At 40.5% G+C, this 17,075-nt stretch overlaps 4 protein-coding genes across 14 annotated transcripts; 3 read left to right on the forward strand and 1 right to left on the reverse strand.

Annotated features, from left to right (window-relative positions):
* Window positions 1-258: 258 nt before the first annotated feature.
* mffa (mitochondrial fission factor a) lies at window positions 259-3,909 on the forward strand. Of its 5 annotated transcripts, XM_049725195.2 has the most exons (8): window positions 259-482; window positions 1,001-1,218; window positions 1,416-1,582; window positions 1,687-1,778; window positions 2,392-2,556; window positions 3,021-3,077; window positions 3,233-3,317; window positions 3,405-3,909. In XM_049725195.2, exons 1-8 carry the CDS (start codon window positions 472-474, stop codon window positions 3,534-3,536), a joined length of 927 nt encoding a protein of 308 aa, XP_049581152.1. In that variant the 5' UTR covers window positions 259-471; the 3' UTR covers window positions 3,537-3,909. The 5 variants fall into 5 exon arrangements, with proteins under 5 accessions (XP_049581152.1, XP_049581151.1, XP_068507415.1 ...); XM_049725194.2 differs by lacking the exon at window positions 259-482 and having other exon boundaries at window positions 983-1,218; XM_049725196.1 differs by lacking the exons at window positions 259-482; window positions 2,392-2,556 and having other exon boundaries at window positions 984-1,218.
* Window positions 3,910-3,954: 45 nt separating this feature from the next.
* Window positions 3,955-6,170, reverse strand: LOC125971979 (dynein axonemal assembly factor 1-like). Its single transcript, XM_049725192.2, has 2 exons — window positions 5,157-6,170; window positions 3,955-4,939 (listed from the first exon to the last, which is right to left on the reverse strand). Exons 1-2 carry the CDS (start codon window positions 6,076-6,078, stop codon window positions 4,314-4,316), a joined length of 1,548 nt encoding a protein of 515 aa, XP_049581149.1. The 5' UTR covers window positions 6,079-6,170; the 3' UTR covers window positions 3,955-4,313.
* Window positions 6,171-6,197: 27 nt separating this feature from the next.
* On the forward strand, window positions 6,198-7,961 carry mrpl44 (mitochondrial ribosomal protein L44). Its single transcript, XM_049725193.2, has 4 exons — window positions 6,198-6,419; window positions 6,589-7,057; window positions 7,160-7,338; window positions 7,418-7,961. The coding sequence occupies exons 1-4, from the start codon at window positions 6,244-6,246 to the stop codon at window positions 7,590-7,592; spliced, it is 999 nt and encodes a 332-aa protein (XP_049581150.1). The 5' UTR covers window positions 6,198-6,243; the 3' UTR covers window positions 7,593-7,961.
* A 606-nt stretch (window positions 7,962-8,567) lies between these two features.
* On the forward strand, window positions 8,568-16,782 carry agfg1a (ArfGAP with FG repeats 1a). 7 transcript variants are annotated; one of them, XM_049725186.2, is made up of 14 exons: window positions 8,568-8,897; window positions 10,766-10,859; window positions 11,653-11,768; window positions 11,999-12,164; window positions 12,267-12,423; window positions 12,705-12,824; window positions 13,572-13,643; window positions 14,396-14,599; window positions 14,879-15,041; window positions 15,109-15,194; window positions 15,342-15,451; window positions 15,559-15,715; window positions 15,805-15,899; window positions 16,112-16,782. In XM_049725186.2, the coding sequence occupies exons 1-14, from the start codon at window positions 8,731-8,733 to the stop codon at window positions 16,169-16,171; spliced, it is 1,767 nt and encodes a 588-aa protein (XP_049581143.1). In that variant the 5' UTR covers window positions 8,568-8,730; the 3' UTR covers window positions 16,172-16,782. The 7 variants fall into 7 exon arrangements, with proteins under 7 accessions (XP_049581143.1, XP_049581144.1, XP_049581141.1 ...); XM_049725187.2 differs by having other exon boundaries at window positions 15,345-15,451; XM_049725184.2 differs by having other exon boundaries at window positions 8,569-8,897; window positions 15,342-15,458; window positions 15,563-15,715.
* Window positions 16,783-17,075: the final 293 nt, after the last annotated feature.

Consider the following 17,075-nt stretch of genomic DNA (forward strand, 5'->3'; position numbering starts at 1 on the left):
GGCATTATGTTACTATTCATAACTGTTTTATTTCAACAATTGCATTGTAGAAAAATATATTTACATCCAGTCACTTTGTTACTGATTTGTCATTCTAATACAGGACATTATGTAATTAAATATTAATTAATATTGTTAAAAAGTAACCTTGTAATATTGGGCAAAAGAATCCCGAAAAATATTTTACACGTACAACTTTGTTCGTGAAAACGTTTTTGCTTTCGATTTGTGCGGTCGTCGCCATGACGTCACTTCCCGTTGCGAAGAGTACTTTCCTGTCCTACTGACCACGCAGGACGATGAGAAACGTTCCTCTTTAACTGTTACACTTTTTCCCGTTTGACAGCTCCCGCTTTTTGTAACTGTAACTCTTTTATTGTACTCCTGCACATTTGGTGCAAATGTAAAAGTCTTCTCGCGATTCTGGATCATTATTACAAAACGTTTTGAGGAAATCGCTACTTTCATCAAATGAGAAAAGGGTGAGAAATGGGCGCTTCAATGGCGCTAATGTTAGCAGATTACTTAGCGTCACATACGCAGTTAAATTGTTCTAAATTATTTTTAGTATCAGATATTAACAACCATAACCAAACGAGGGCACATCTCTCCAATCCAACCGTGTTTTGTATAAATATTTGCGAAGGGGAGTTTGGACGAGTTTGGGGGTGACCGCTATGTAGCAACTCATGCTAATAAGACAAAACATGAATTGTTGGAAATCGCCATGTTTACAGCTGAGTTCTGCAAAAGAAATCACATGACATTATTGTGAACGATTTAACAAACATCTTCCCTGGCCACTTATATGTAACTGTAATAGTTGCATTAAGTTTGCCCTTTGTGTCTGTGCACGGTTCTAAAATCATCAATGGCTTAATATATTGTTTTGATCATGTGATGTGTTTCTTGCGAATATTAGTTTGTTGCAATTAATCGGTTACTATGCATAATATTATTGACTGATGGTTTCAATTGTTGACTTGATGTTTTTGCACAGCCAAATGAGTGGCCCAACATTCCCCTCGCCCATTGCCGAGATGGCAGAAATCAACCGCATCCACTATGATCTGCAGTACACAGAGGGGATCAACCAGAGGATGCGCATACCTGAGATGCTCAAAGTGGCTCCTCAAGGCCAGGAGGACTCTGGTGTTGCCTCACAGCATCTTCCTCATAGTGTTACAATGCAAGTCCCGGAAAGAATTGTTGTCTCAGGTTCGTAAATACTGAATAACATGACTAATATATTTATTTTAAAAGCTGTGATGACATTTATTGATATATTTATATATAAGTTACATTTCTCTTGTCCTCCATGAAAGCAGACTGATATTTTTGTTGAATCTAAAGGGGCGTGACGCGGTTCTGCCTTTTCAAATTAACTTACATACAAGAATTCCTTCTTATTTCAGGAGACAATGATCACCAGTTCTCAAGACCAAGAGACCTGGATTTAATCCAGTCTACGCCTTTAGAAGCCTTGTCCCTGAAGACCCCGCCGAGAGTACTCACACTCAGTGAGCGACCACTCGACTTCCTGGAGGACGATCATAGAGCAACTCCAGAAAGTGAGGCCACGGTAAGTGAGAGAGCAATCAATACTGTTCCATTACAATGTGGGAAAATCAATGAAGTAAAACTCAAGATTTACAGTAAATATTACTAAGTCATTATTTATTTTAGCTGCGGCGTCAAGGGCGATCGAGACGAGAACGCTCAGCGAGTGAGAACGCAGCTGTCCGTCATAGTAGCCAACTGACGCATAGCGATTCAGCGTAAGTATCTGTTCAGTTGTTGGTAACACATAGTTCTTGCACGCTACATCTTTTTCCTCCTTCTTTCTACTCTCATCTTTTACCTTTTTTTCCAAAGGAGACGTTGTTGTCTTTGTTGCCACGGTATCATCAAATGAAAGACTCCCTTAGCGCTTAAGAAAACGAAAATAGTTTTGCCACATGATCCCCTTTTTTCCTCGCTCATATGATTTCCTAACTTGTAATCTGTTTTTCTTGGCTTTTGCTTTGCATTTGATGTAGTAATAGTAAAACTATTTATTGGCCATGTAGGATAAACCTTTCTATTTCTTTTAGCATGGTCAGCATTCCTAAAAAAATAATGCATGTAATTAAAATTATTTATTTTTATTTATTTTTTGCTTAGGCCTCTAATTTGCATGCCTGGCTGTTTTTCTTTGGTGCTTTGGAAGTGACAAAATTCCCTCTAGCTAATTTAGCAGTGTTGCTTAACACAGCTGCAAAACTGACACATTTTAAGATAGTTCCTTTTCCTCATTTCTCTCCCCTCTCCTTCCCTGTTTTCTTCTCTCTTCCTGTTTCCTGTCCTTCATTTTTTCTCCAAATTGGCTGCTCAATGGTTGCCTCCAAGCAGTGCAACAGTATCCCCCTCAGCAACTCTTCACCCCCCTTCCCCTCCCAATGTGGCTGAAGAAGACCACAACCTGTACAGCGCTAGTGGTGTTTTATCTTTCCTCCAGTGCACTACACGTCGGGCCTACCAGCAGGTCCTTGAGGTCTTGGATGAACACCCTCGCAGGTGACCTCCCTATTGTCACAGTTTCTCATTCGGCCAGTAAGGGGAGCATCACGCAGTTAGGAATCTGGTCACCTTACCACCTACCTAGAAACAAACTGAGAAGTCCTGCACACCTAAGAGTCCATTTTCAAAGGACACAATGTAGTCAAATAAACTTTTGCTTTGCCCGATTAGTCACATTCTTACTGGTTGTTTACTAAAGCAAAGAATGTGACCAATCTGGTTAACATTTACTAACAATACTGCAAGTCATAAGAGATGTGATACGTAGATCCAACTAACATTCAGTCCAAATGGTCAAAACTAAAATGTCGATTAAGAAATGTATTTCATTTAATATCCTTGGGTGTTTTACTTTTGGGAAGGTCATCCTCATTTTTGCATGCTTGTGAAACTGTGCTTTGTGCAAGTTCTAGCTCTTATGTTTCCCTTTTTCCCAAACCTGTATTTCCTCACCCCTGTAGAAAACCGTCACTGCGAGGGGGGTCAGCTTCAAGCTCCAACCCCCTGCATGAATCCAGGTAACATCACATAGCACTCAGTTTTCATTTTATTCCTCTCCTTTCACCCATCTTTTCCTACCTATTCCTTTCATGCACTGTTTGTCTTGAAATAAATACATTAACTTGCAAAGACTGGAGTAAACATGATTTCATAAAGGCTATTGTTGTTTCAGGCTTGCACTATCAACATATGAGGCGTCTCTGGATGGGGGATCTGACGACATGACCGTCGTAGATGCAGCAACACTTCGACGACAGGTTGGGTCTTCACAGAAACATTCGTATCGAGTGGCGAAAAGAGCCGATGTGGCAAAAGCGTAACTCAATTTTACTTTACTTTTGTAGCTTATCAAGTTGAATCGACGGCTTCAGCTTTTGGAAGAAGAGAATAAGGAGCGAGCAAAACGGGAGATGATCCTCTACTCGGTCACTGTAGCTTTTTGGCTGGTCAACACGTGGGTGTGGTTAAGACGTTGAATACGTCAGTGTTACAAAACAAGTCAACATAATATTCCTATTGTGTGTGCGACACAGTTACACTTGCTGCCACCTCGCTGAGCAAGACCATAGCCTATTGCACGATGTGCTCATGTTTATTTATCATGTATGTTTGTACAGTGTTCTTTTTGGTGTTTATATACTTTTATTAGTTCTTTTTTTTTGCCATGTTTTGGTTTTAATTACACATGTTGAGCAATGCTAAGCATGACTTGTAAATACTGTATGTATCACTTCAGAAAGGAGTAATGCTATATTTTGTTTCCAAATATCAATGTTGCGCAATGCAGTGTGACTTTAGAAAGGAGTAATTCATTAATAAAGTACAGTTCTGTTTACCAAAGAAAGAAAATGAAGATGTGATTAAGATTTAAGTTTGAGATTTATTACAGACCAACCTTTTTAAAGAGTGAGAGCAACTTGTGTAATGAATGATTTAAGAGATGCAGATTTGATATATGACTGAAACAACAAATTTGCTCACATTATCTTTAATAGTATGTTTGTAATAATCATCATTTTCATACTATCATACAAAATACACTCAAAAAATAATGTTGCAAAAATTAGTCCAGAGCACAAAGTGACAGTGTAGCAAAGCTAATGGTAGAATAAAAACTATTCAGAAGAATTCAATGACAGATGATTACCTAACCCTAAACAGAAACAAAATGAAAAAGAAAATCAATTTTTCCAACAATTTTGTCCATGTGTCCACACATCTGCTCAGATCATCAATCAGAGACCATCTCAACTTTACAGCTCTTCAATCAGGCAGTGTGGTTTAGGAGATTTTTGACTTGTTTGAAAGTTTGCATCTGGTTTAGGAGCATCCCCATCTTCTGGATATATCAATGATGAATTGGGAGCTTTGGTTGACTTGGCCAAACTTGAACTCACCGGATTATCTACACTAAAAGTACATTTCCTGACTGAATCATCATCACTGCCATCCCCTGAAATTACTTCTATCCTTGGTCTCACCATTATATCGGAAAACATTTCTGAGATGTTTTCTGGCTCTAGATCCTCCAGATCAGGCAGATCATCAACATGTAAGGGAGGAGTCAGTGGAATGGTTTCCAACTGTGCTGCATCCATCAGTTCAGTCACAAGTGGACCAGAACCATGTAATGATCCAGGAGAAGGAAATAGTTGATGTGCATTGGGCTCTTCCCCAATATCTTCCTTTTGTGTTTCTTTGTGTGGTTCCTCGTCATATCTATTGGCATCAGAATATTTGTTTGGATTCTCTTTGTCAGGCAGCTGTTTAGTTTTGTTTTGTATAAACTCCTCATGGGCATCCAAGGACTCCTGAACAAATACTTGCATTTTCTCTTCAGGTGGCTCCTCACAAGAAACATCAACAGTCTCAGCTTCACCTGAAATTAAGCAGAAAGGGCAAAGGTCAGTGATCACGCTAATGGTGAATTATGACCTTCGTCTATGACTTTGACTATAATCCAAAATCTATACAATCCAAAATCCACAAATGAATTTCAAAATGTGTTGGTGAGTAATAATTTCTTAAACCACAGAAACTAATGTTTCGTTGAAAAAACATTCAAATGGACATTTAAGGGCATTGAAACTACCAACCTCCCTCGCCGTTCACTTCCATGTGTTGTTTCGCCTGAGCTTTCTTCCGAATCATTGCCAAGGCATCCAAGCCCTTCTGAATTTGTCTCCTTTCTCGTGTGGTCCATTGTTCTCTCTCCTTTCGTTCCTGCTCAATTCCACCAAGTGCCCAAGCCTCTGCACACGCTTTGTCTTTGGGGAAAACAGGCCTGTCATCAAGGAAGGTAAGCTGCTTGAGACGGACGATCAAGGTCTTTCTGTAGTTGGGGATCTTTTTCACAACTTCATTTCCCATCAAGTTAAGTACTCGTAGTTCCGGCATGGCTTCAAGCACAGCAAGAATACCGGGATCCGTTAAAAGATTGTGAGACAGATCCAGCACACTGATAGATGGACACTGACTCAGATGCTCTATGTCCCCAATTCCCTCCAGTTTGTTATGGGCAATCTGCAGAGTACCAAGTTGAGGAAGGCAGGAAAGGTTCTCAATAGTCTGTATGTAGTTATTAGAGACATTTAGAGTGGACAGACTTTTTAAGGGTTCGAGATTTTCCAGCTTGCGGATGAGGTTCTGCTGAAGAAACAGACAGCGGAGGTCAGCCTGTGCATTCAAATTTCCAATCTGTTGCAGCCCATTGCTTTCCAGCCAAAGACACTTAAGTCCTGTGTACTCATCCAAATTTTCAATGTTGGAAAATCCTTTAAAATGCAGATACAGGGTGTCATTCAGGCATGGTGTTGAGTAGAGTTTGTATTGCTTACAGTGGTCTTTTAAAAATGTCTTGGTCATCCGTGGCCCTGACAGCTTTGCTTGTTCTTTCTTTTCTCCATGCTCATCTTGCATTGTGGCAACTTCAGCAGATGTTTTGTCATCTTCATGCTCTACTTGAATGACTGTTGATGTTTCATCGGAATTTGTTTCACCAACCTCAGGAAGCAACATTGTATAATTGTAAGTCCAAAATAAATCCTTAGCAGGCTGTAGTTAGAGACTTAGACTGAGTTGATGTTTTTTTGTTTCTATGGCAACGCTCCGATAACCGGTCCCTGTCACTTGTTTCCCGTCGGACTGATTTAGCTGACGTACACTACCGGTAAAGAAATAAGCATGGCGTCGAGTATTATTATTAATCGAGGCGCGTTAATGTTTGGAACATATTGCCAACATTTGAGTTGGAATGTTACAGTCACGCAGGTCCGAGGGATAAAACGTTGGATGAGGGCCTACACACACCTTATGGCAAGAAAGTTAAAGCTTGAAGGTCCTCCACCTCCGAAACCAAGGTGAGGCTAACGCGTCGGCTAAAAGATCACCTCAAGTACCATTAATGGGATAGATCCGAAAGTTGTTTTAACACTTAATGCGTAAAACTTTGTATTGCATTATACTCTAATTATCACTGGGTCTCGTGAGGACCGTGAGCATCATTATGACATTTCTGATTTCTTTCAGATCTCAACACCCAAATTGGGATTATCATGCTGAGGTTCAGGCTTTCAGCACCCGCCTCCATGAGAACTTTTCCCTGGAGCAATTGAAAACAGCCTTCATAAATCCCTGTTACCTACAGGCAGAGCTGAAAAAGAGACAAGAAGTTGGCATAGACTCTGAGATCACTGCTCTTTCACTGAATGATAATATTGAGCTGAGTACACGGGGAGATGCCTTCACAACAAGCTTCCTCACGGATTGGTGCAGGGCAAGCTTTCCCAGTCTGCCAACACAAGGGGTGGAAAGTATTGTGAGACACCTCACTAGTGTACCCCTAGTAAGCAATGTTGCTCAAAATCTTGGCATTGAGGATCTAACCATGAGTTCAGAATTCCCCGTCCCGGACAATGTGCTTCATTCTACATTCATGGCAGTGATTGGAGCACTACTTGATAGCAGTGGAACACAGCGCGCAGGATATTTCCTCAGGGTGAGAGTTGATCAATCAGTTCAAATAATGAGATCAGATCTTTATATGCTCAATTGTCTGAAAACAAAGTGTTACATGGATTTATGATCTTCTCAACCACAGGATTTCCTCGTTTCCCAGCTAATTGGAAAAGACTTGTTTGATATGTGGACAGTGGTCAATCCCATGGGCCTTCTGGTGGAGGAACTCAAGAAGAAGAATGTTCCCCTACCAGAGCCCCGCCTCATCAGGTCTGCTGGATCCAGCACTGTTCTGCCGCTCTATTTTGTTGGTTTGTACAGGTATGTCTATGTCCATTAACGTATGTTTTGTCATATCTTTTGTTTTATTTATTCTGTCTTCTCCTTTTTATACATTTAGTGATAAGAAGCTCCTGGCCCAGGGTCCAGGTGAGACACTTATTGCGGCAGAGGAGGAGGCAGCTCGTGTGGCCCTGCGGAAACTCTATGGCTACACTGAGGATCGCAGACCCTTCGACTTTAGTCCACAACCACAGAATGAGCGTCCTTTACTTCAAACAGTTAGCAGCAATTAATATATCAAGGACGCTTGGGTTGCTAATTATAGCTGGAGAACATCTTCCCTACTTGGTGTCAGCAAAATAATGTACTTATATTGCTTATTGTCTATCTTGTGGTCTTTATATGTCTATCCAAAAAAACAATATTTAGTAAGATTTGTATTGAATACAAGAAAATCTGATCAATGTTAAAAAAACGTTGTGTCAATGAAGCACAGATTATGGAATCTGTACTTGCATGCAATTGTCTTTTTTTTTTGTGTGATGGGGTATAATGGTCACATCACACATGCAAGACATTTTAAATGGCATTTTTGAGAAATATTTTACAGTTTTCATTTCAGTAATGAATTGCAAATAGAAACTTTGGAGCATTTGCTGCTATGTTTGCTGTGCAATACTGTGTTTAAAAAAATAGAGAAGCAACCTTCTCTGCAGTAATGCTGCTCTCCGCGAGGTGGCACTCCTTTATTCAAAAGAGACCAAACAACAGTCAGACGTTGAGATAAATAAAAAAAAAAAAAAACAGTAATACATACTAATGGGATCAATTATCGATAGTAATTGGTTAATTTAGCCCACAGCAACCCAAATAGCATTTTGGAGTTTTGTCAACGAATGCGGAAGTTTAAGGTGGGTACTATCTTGTTCAGACTACGCACAACTGACTCCACGTCTCATGATGCGTTCCCGAGCCCCCGGATATCTTTAAATTCTGCACCATCCACACTGTTCCACGTGGGACAGTCCCAAGAGAGCACCCAAATAATTTTGTCATTTATATGAAACCCCAAGTCAAGGCTGTGGGCTGGTAATTAAAACTATTTTGGTTTGTTGAGGAAACCACACGTAAAATTCCTGTAGATAACAATTTCATTTTATACCTTTTGTTCAATGACAATAAACTAACTGCACTAATGGGGCGTTGCGGCTAATATCCGACTTCCCAGCATACCCTGAACGCACCATCAAAACTCCAAGAGGAGTCGTGAGGCCACCCTTTCATTGACGGAGACGCCCACCTTGCCCTCCTTACCCGTCTGCCTGCTGAACGGGTCGGCTACCTTTATAAAGCACGCACCTTTTTATTTTATTTTATTATTGTTCAAACATCAGGTCATTATTTTTTTGTGGTTGCTGTGTCGACATAATCATGGCGGCGAGTGCGAAGCGAAAGCAAGAGGAGAAACACCTGAAGATGCTGAGGGAAATGACGAGTTTGCCTGCTAACAGAAAGTGCTTTGATTGTGACCAGCGCGGCCCGACCTATGCCAACATGACGGTGGGCTCCTTCGTGTGTACCTCCTGCTCCGGCATTCTGTGAGTTACCAAGCCGCCTGAGCTTAATGTGCCATGGATATGGCGCGGGCATTACACCGCAACGTTAGATTTAACCCTACAAATGGTTGCCACACGCAGTTAGCTTCTTAGCTACTGGCTAACGACGCATCATTGGTGTTGCTAAGAGTTCTTCTACACTGTACTAGTTAACATCATCTTGTTGATCTGACTGACAGTTGTTTGACTTTGCCTTCTCTTGGCAGCCAACTGAACAAAGTGACATTTGTACCAGCTAAGTCTACACACTCGGCGCCTGCTACCAGTTGCATGTCAAATCTCCTGAGTTTGTCAATTGTATCATGATGGGATGCAACCTTGAGCAATTACTCCTTTGGGGTGTTTGGATTGTGGTACGTAGAGAGTTGAGTGTGTTTGAGTTAAAGCTTGATAGTGCAGTTGTGTAATCAAGCATCTGTAGCCTGGGATTTGGGATTAGTCAAGTGTTCACCCACGGCCATCATCAGTGCACTTGTTACTAAGGATGTGGTGTTTGTGGTTTTAACTGTTGTGGTCACGTCTAGGTCTCTTCATCACATACAGGAATGAAGACAGCCCACAAAAAAAAAAAAATCCGACTCTGACGGAAAAACATCTCGACTGGTAGTTGTGGCATTTTGTGAATTTGCACAGCAAAAATCTAGTTAAGCAAGGATGCTAGCAGTCATCTACCTAATTTTCTGTTGTCCGAGTCCCATTCATACTCCTTAAAAATCAAAATTGTTAATTACTCGTTTCCTACTATCTTGTACATATCCTGTTCACAGTGCATTTTACTTTGATATTAAAATAATTATGTTCATAGCTGAAGAAAACCATTTGGGCATGAGCATAAATTGGAAGAAAATAATTGAGCTTATTATCAGGCAACTCAATAAACTGTTCATCTGTCCTTCCTGTTCTGTTTGCTTACAGTCACTTGCTTGCATGCTGCCTTCCTGTTTCATGGAAACCACTTTGATTATATTTGACAATTAAGTCCATCCGTCCATTATCCGACTGCTTTATTAAGGGTCGCGGGTGGGCTGGAGCCAATCCTAATTGTCTTTGGGTAGTAGCCTCATTACCTGTAATGTAATGTCGAGAAGGAAGTTCACACCTCCAAAAAGTCCCTCATTGACGAGTCATTGTTTTTTCCATCACCGACAGTGGTTTGGAAACATAACCTCTTATTTGAGTGTCAAAAGTCACACACTAGTCTGTGATCTGATTGTCAACCTCGGAGGCAGAATCGCTTTCTGTGTTGTAACCAGCATGTGATGTGCATGTGCAACAGGAAGTGGTGCAGCTATCTTGTTTTCTCGCTGAGACTTGCAAAGAAGTTGGCATTGTGCATGCTCCAACTTGATCTTTTGTCTATGGTCTTTAGCAGATACTGTAACTTTGAGTCGCTACAGAAGTTGAACTCACTTTAATTCCCCTGCTCCTCTAACGTGGTGACCAAATACTTTATTAATTGCTTTTCTGTTGCTTCTAAGTGGAAACATTGCTTATGTGTGGAAGTTATATTTCAGCCATATTTTTGGGAACTTTGTTTAACATGGTAAGACATATTCCAAGGGCATCACTACCCTCCTTGTGTTTTAACCCCAATAATAAGTGGTTGCTCAATGGGTGGAACTGGAATCCATTATATAAACACATTCCTTATGAAGGTGGAGGCTTTCCCTTGAGGAACTCTACTTACAATGTCTCTTTCGGGAGATTTTTATTTGGCAGGAAGTAAACCCTGTTTGACCTACGTATTACCGTTCTGCAGTAGATTTACACAAATAGTTTCATGGCTTGTAAATGTGTAAAATTGTACACAGTATTCCAATAAAATGCCCGCTATTTTATTTATTCCATAGACGTGGACTGAATCCACCCAACAGAGTCAAGTCCATCTCCATGACAACCTTCACACAACAGGAAATAGAATTTCTACAGAAAAACGGCAATGAGGTAGGCTGTGGCTGTCACTGTTTAAAAAAAAAAAAAAAAAAGGACACAATACATGAAAGATAAATCCAGGTTAAAATGGTGCACACTGATTTATATAGACCCACACGTCAATCACCTTTCTTTCTTTTTTTTTTTTTATTAACTGAAGGCAAAGTTGTTTAGAAGGTGGCATACTGGTTTAAGACTTACTTATTTTATCAGCTATTAAAATCTGTTTATTCCAATGTCTATCCCTAAAGGTTTACAGATCATTTTTATTTGTTTCACTCTTTGCAATCCTCTGGAAGAGCATTTGTAAGCTGTTAATAATGTTTGCAGTTTCAGTGAATTATTTGAATGTTTTATTTTCACATCATCATCCAGCAGTCATTTTCTGGAAGAAGGAGTATAAAATACACAGCATTGCCATTTGGGAGGTGGAGTCTATTTAAAGCTTTAGCATAGCAGCAGACTCAAGGTTAAAGTCCTCCAGAGCTGTTTTATAAATACTACAGCCTTCAAGTGGCCTACTGTCTGTCCATAAAGAAAGTTGGCATAGATTGCAGTGGTGTGTCCATGCATGTGAGTACACCAAAATATGAAAGGGCAGGTGTTTTGTTTATTGTGTGTGATATCATCGGATCTCACTTGGTTGGTTAAGTTCCAGCTTTATGGGTCAGTAGTCTCTAGAGACACTCCTTTAATTCATATGCTAGCAATTAAATGATCTAACACATCCCCTATAATAAAATGTGCTAAAAGCCAAGCCAAACTCGATGTAGAATGAATTGATTTTCTTTTTTGTATGTTTCAGGTATGTCGACAGATCTGGCTGGGCCTTCATGATGGGAAAACCCTATCAGCACCAGATTTCAGAGAACCACAGAAAGTCAAGGAGTTTCTTCAAGAAAAATATGAAAAAAAGAGATGGTAAGTTGAACGTTAAATCCTTGAATGAGAAGGAACTAAGAGACAATCCAGTTTTGTTCCCGGCCAGTGCCCTGAATACCCAGCAGGTCCCAAGCAAAGTTTAAATAATGGATGAGTTGCATCAAGATATTTAATAATAAAAAAAAAAATCTAATTATTTTTTTTATTCGATTTATTTATTGTCATATCTAATACCGATTGTTGGTTTGTTGTGTGCTTTTGCTTCCCAGGTATGTACCTCCTGACCAAGCCAAAGTGGTGGCATCTGTCCACGCGTCTATCTCTGGATCTTCAAACAGCAGCACCAGCAGCACTCCAGAGGTTCGACCGCTTAAATCCCTTCTCGGTGACTCTGCTCTGACTCTCCATCTCAACAAGAACACACCACCTAATCAGGTCAGATTCTAATGCAGGTTTACCGAGTGCAACAATTGGTTACAATCGTGACAACTTCCGTAAGGCAGGCGTGTTTACAACTACGTCTCTTGGTTCTGCCAGTCTCCAGTGATCAGCCGTGGGCCAACCCATCAACAGCATGACAAGAAGTTTGACCTCCTCAGTGACCTGGGTGGCGACATCTTTGCTGCTCCACCAAAAATGAATGCAGGCGCCGGCTCAAGTTTTGCAAACTTTGCACATTTCAACAGCCACACAAGTAAGGCATAGTAGTTGTAAACACAATTTATGCCGAAATGTCTTATTAGAGATGCCATTCCGAAAACCATTAACATTTGTGACATACAATCATTCCATATATATATTCAATTCTCAGTTTATAATGCTGCTCTGCATTATAGTTCCCTGATGTCCCATTTGTCCCATAATCCCATGTGTGTTTTTATCAGTCTCATCCATGTTCTTTATGTGAAATGTCACTCTGCTCTCATTGTCTTTGTTGGTCTGTCTGTGTGAACACCATCGTGACACCTCATCCAGCGGCACCGAATCCCAACACAAATGCAGACTTTGCTAATTTTGATGCATTTGCGAGCACTCCTGTGTCTGTGGGTGGTTTCCCTTCATCAGCCCAAGGCCACTTGCAAGCCTCAAGCACAGGTAGAGCAAGTTGCCTTTATGCCCATCTGCATAATACATTTGTCATTTAATTCTATGTAATTCTGTTTATCACATGACTAATGCAATGCCTTTATATGTTATTCAAAATATTAACTTTGAGATTGGAATGCACTTTGCAAGTCTGCTGTATAGTTCTGAGGTTTTAGGGTTCCAATGGCATTTGCATGTTCTACCGCTGCTTGGTTTTCTTTTGGCACGTTGACTTTCTCCCATTTTAAGACTATACATTTTGCATTGGTGTAAATTTAAGTACAGTCGACCCCACATACTTTTTTTTTTACATTTGAATGTGTTTTCAAACTTTGGAGGGGATTTATAGATTGTGCCCTGTGATATGATGGCAGCCAATATTGCTTGTGGCCAGCCTCTCCTTAAGAAATTAAGTTGGATTGTCTCCAGTTCACCTACGACCCAGAATGGACAAGCTATATAGAAAATATATTATGGATAGATGGATAGCATTTTTGCAGGGAGTAGATCTACACAGTCACTTTATTAATAACTCTCACCATCAAATTTTTTTTAGCTCATCCCTTTCTCACTTTTCAAGACTTAACCTTTCATTGTGTTTGCTTCACTGTGTTGGTTTTCAGCCCTCTATTTGTTTTGACCACACGTGCTTCTGGTTCAATTTCTGTTTCTCCAGCTTACGTTGCTCATTGCCCCATGACTCATTTTCCTCATTCCCTTTTTATTTCTATCAATTGCTGCTTCGGGGGCTGCCAGCATTCACTGTCCTCTCATCCAGCCGCAGCACATGTGAGTTAGCAACTGCTCTGCCTCTCCAGGTTGCTTTCAGTAAGTCTCACGCTGGGTTTGGCTTCTTTCATTTTGCAGTGTGTGTTGTTTCCGACTGTCTTTGTACAGTTGCAAGCGAACATATGTGAGCCCTTTGGAATTACCGAGATATAATTCATGAATTAGTCCTAAAATGTGACTTCTTCTGAATTGAAGTCACAGCAAAACGAATAGCACACATACATGTTTCCTTGTTTGTATTGGACCCCATGTAATCATTGACTGAAAGTGGGAAAGTTATGTGAACCCAAGGCTAATGACTTTAGAATCATTCAATGTGAGGACTTGGAGTTGTTGTTCCTAAGGCTTCACAGACTTGTTCTTGCAATCGTATTTGTATGCTAGCTTTAAATGGCATTTTACAATTTGGCTGGTGGAAAAACTGATTATAAAGCGGCATTATTATTGCGCTTGGGCAATGTATAAAATCAGCAGCATATGAACCAAGCTGAAAACTGCCAGAAAGTTATCAAAACTGGCGGAAGAGAATAGATCACATTTTGTCAGTTTAGTTGTGTCTATCACCTGGATTGATTTACAGTTTGGTGCTAAACGCAGATGTAACATGCGTTTTAGTAAAGGTGCTGTTTTCATCCCATAGCTGAGTGCAAAGGATGCAATTTATATAAATAGAATCCACGGTCCAATTTAGCCTGACTCCTCCCCAACTTGACTAGTCATCTTGTATGTCGTCACGGAACACCAACAACTCGCGTCCCCTCATGACTCTACAATCTCTCTCTTTCATGCAGGTAGTGCCTCAGGGGGACTAGCAAATGCCAGTTTCGCAAATTTTGACAACTTCCCCAAATCATGTAGTGCTGACTTTGGATCCTTCAGTTCGTCCTCAACAGGAGCAGTCAGGGACACGGTACAGAGTACCGGTGTCCCTGCCGATAAATACGCAGCCCTGGCTGACCTGGATAACGTGTTTAGCTCTGGCAAAACAGAGCAAGGTAAAAACTTTCCTGCCTAGCCTGTTTCATCGAGCATCTTTTTCAATAGATGAGCCAGTTACGCTTTGAGGAGGACTGTCTTTTAGTTTCCGGTTCCTTGGCTGTGGTATAGTCCCAAACCAAAATGGTGATGGAAATATATTACATTTCTAATGATTGATCATTTATACTGCTTATAAAAATGGCAGGTGTTTCCACACTTTCCGCCTCATGCTTTAAAAAGAAAACAAATTATTGGTCATGCTAAACTGAGCACTGTTGTGTGTGTTTCTCTTCCAGGGGGCGCTGTTCCTGCCGGGGTGAGTTCGGTTTCTGCAGTGTCTCATAACCAACCGGCCCGGGTTACAGGAGGAGACCGCTATGCTGCTTTAGTTGAACTTGATACAGTTTTTGGCCCCCCAGCTCCCAACGCTGGTGTTTGCAATAACAGTAGCGCACAGGGGTAAGATATCACACTGCTTCTCACTTAGCGTCCTGGAAAGTCATACTTGGTATGTTTTCTTGGCCAGGGTTTCATTTAATCCAGAGACTGGAGTCTGCACAAGCCAAGCACAACAAGTACTACCTGGTATGGCTCAGCCTCAAACCTTTGGGGGTGAGTAAATCAGCAAACATTTGAATCAATTATTCTCAGTTTGTTGGTACATCGCAATTGCAATTGAACTCTTCTGTATCCTTAAGGCTTGGAATGTGAAATTGTAGCAAAGATGAAAAGTGATGTATTTGTTTTATTTTGTTGTTCCAGCCCAGCCAAATAATCCCTTTGCGGCTGCTGGTGCCTCAACTGCACCCACCAACCCATTCCAGACCAACGGCAGAGCTGCCAGTGCGGCAGCAGCAGCTGCAGCAGCAGCAGCAGGTTAGTCACCTTGTCCATCAGAAGTGGAAAAACCTTCAGTGTACACAATTATGCAGCTATTATAAGACGTGGAATCAACCTGCTGCTAACCTGTTTTGTTGCAGCCTCATTTGGCACCGCCTCCATGAGCATGCCTGCTGGATTTGGAAACACGGCAGCCTACAATCTCCCTACAAGCTATAGTGGAACCTTCCAGCAGCCTTTCCCCGGCCAGGTGCCCTATTCGCAGCCTACAGCGTATCCCCAGCAACTCAATGGTGTGTTTTGTGGTTTGTGTGTGTTAGGGGTGGGGGGGATAACTGTTTTAAGAGCCACTAAAGCTAAAGATCATGTTCTTGTTGTGCAGGTGGAGGATTTCCAGTCTATGGCCAGGGCAAGCCAGTAGCGACACCTTTTGGGCAGGCAATGGCTGGACAAATGGTCTCCAATAACCCTTTTCTGGTTAGAGCATTATGTTTTTGTCTGAATATAACCGTTCATACAATTGTAAAAATAGTCATTGTCAATCATGCCATAAAATTCATATGTGTCATTTTACCATCTTTTGTTTTTAGATTTCAACATTTCTAATTCTTTAGGGACACCACACTGTCACTTGCACTTGTTGGATTGATTGTTTTAATCAGCCCTCTTGATTTTTGTATCTTTTCTAGGGTGCGGGGCCGCCGCCGCAATATCCAACAGGAGGCTCGTCGACGAATCCTTTCTTATAGCATTCCATCATATCAGCTTCTCTTCAGGGTCTACTGATGCCGCTTGCACCTATTTCACTGTTTGGTTTCACAGGTAGCTTTAAAACACAATGTTTGTATAGATTTGTATTGCAGGTTGACACAAATTGACCGTTCTGAAGCGTGACAGTCGTGACACTGTTTGTAGTGATAAAATAATGTGAGTGCAGAGCGAGAGGTTGATCCTCACCCCGTTGAACTTGTGAAGGGCTCATCAAGCCGGCTGAAAAGTATGGGTTTGCAAGACTTGTCAATCTTTACGTTCAAACTCTGTGAATATTGTTTTCTTCAGCAAATCCACTCTTTGTGCATATCAGTATTTGGACAAAATTTATTATAACGGAACTATTGCTTGGAAATGCCAATGGGTACTGCCATCTACATTGTTTATTTGTGCAGAATACTTTTCGGTGAACCGGACAAATATTGCATGTACTCTTGACAATAAGTGAAGAGAGAAAAAAATGCTGCAATGCTCTCTGCTGCCAGGCCACGCTCGCACAAAAGAGGCCTGGCTCGCGATGTCATCCATGTCAATATGGCATATGAACTGACAACCACTTTCATTGCGTATAAAGACAATTTTAATTTAATTTGTATGTATAAAGTGACTCATTTTCACGCACACACACACACACATACATATATATATATATATATATATATATATATATATATATATATATATATATATATATGTATATATATATGTATATATATATGTATATATATATGTATATGTATATATATATGTATATATATATATATATATATATATATATATATATATGTATATATATATATATATATATATATATATATAATGTGTAAAAGAGTTTTAAGAATTGACCAAATATTAATTTATATTGTTGTGCTGTTTATATAA

This window comes from Syngnathus scovelli, chromosome 7, assembly GCF_024217435.2.
Source record: "Syngnathus scovelli strain Florida chromosome 7, RoL_Ssco_1.2, whole genome shotgun sequence".
Taxonomy (NCBI): Eukaryota; Metazoa; Chordata; class Actinopteri; order Syngnathiformes; family Syngnathidae; genus Syngnathus; species Syngnathus scovelli.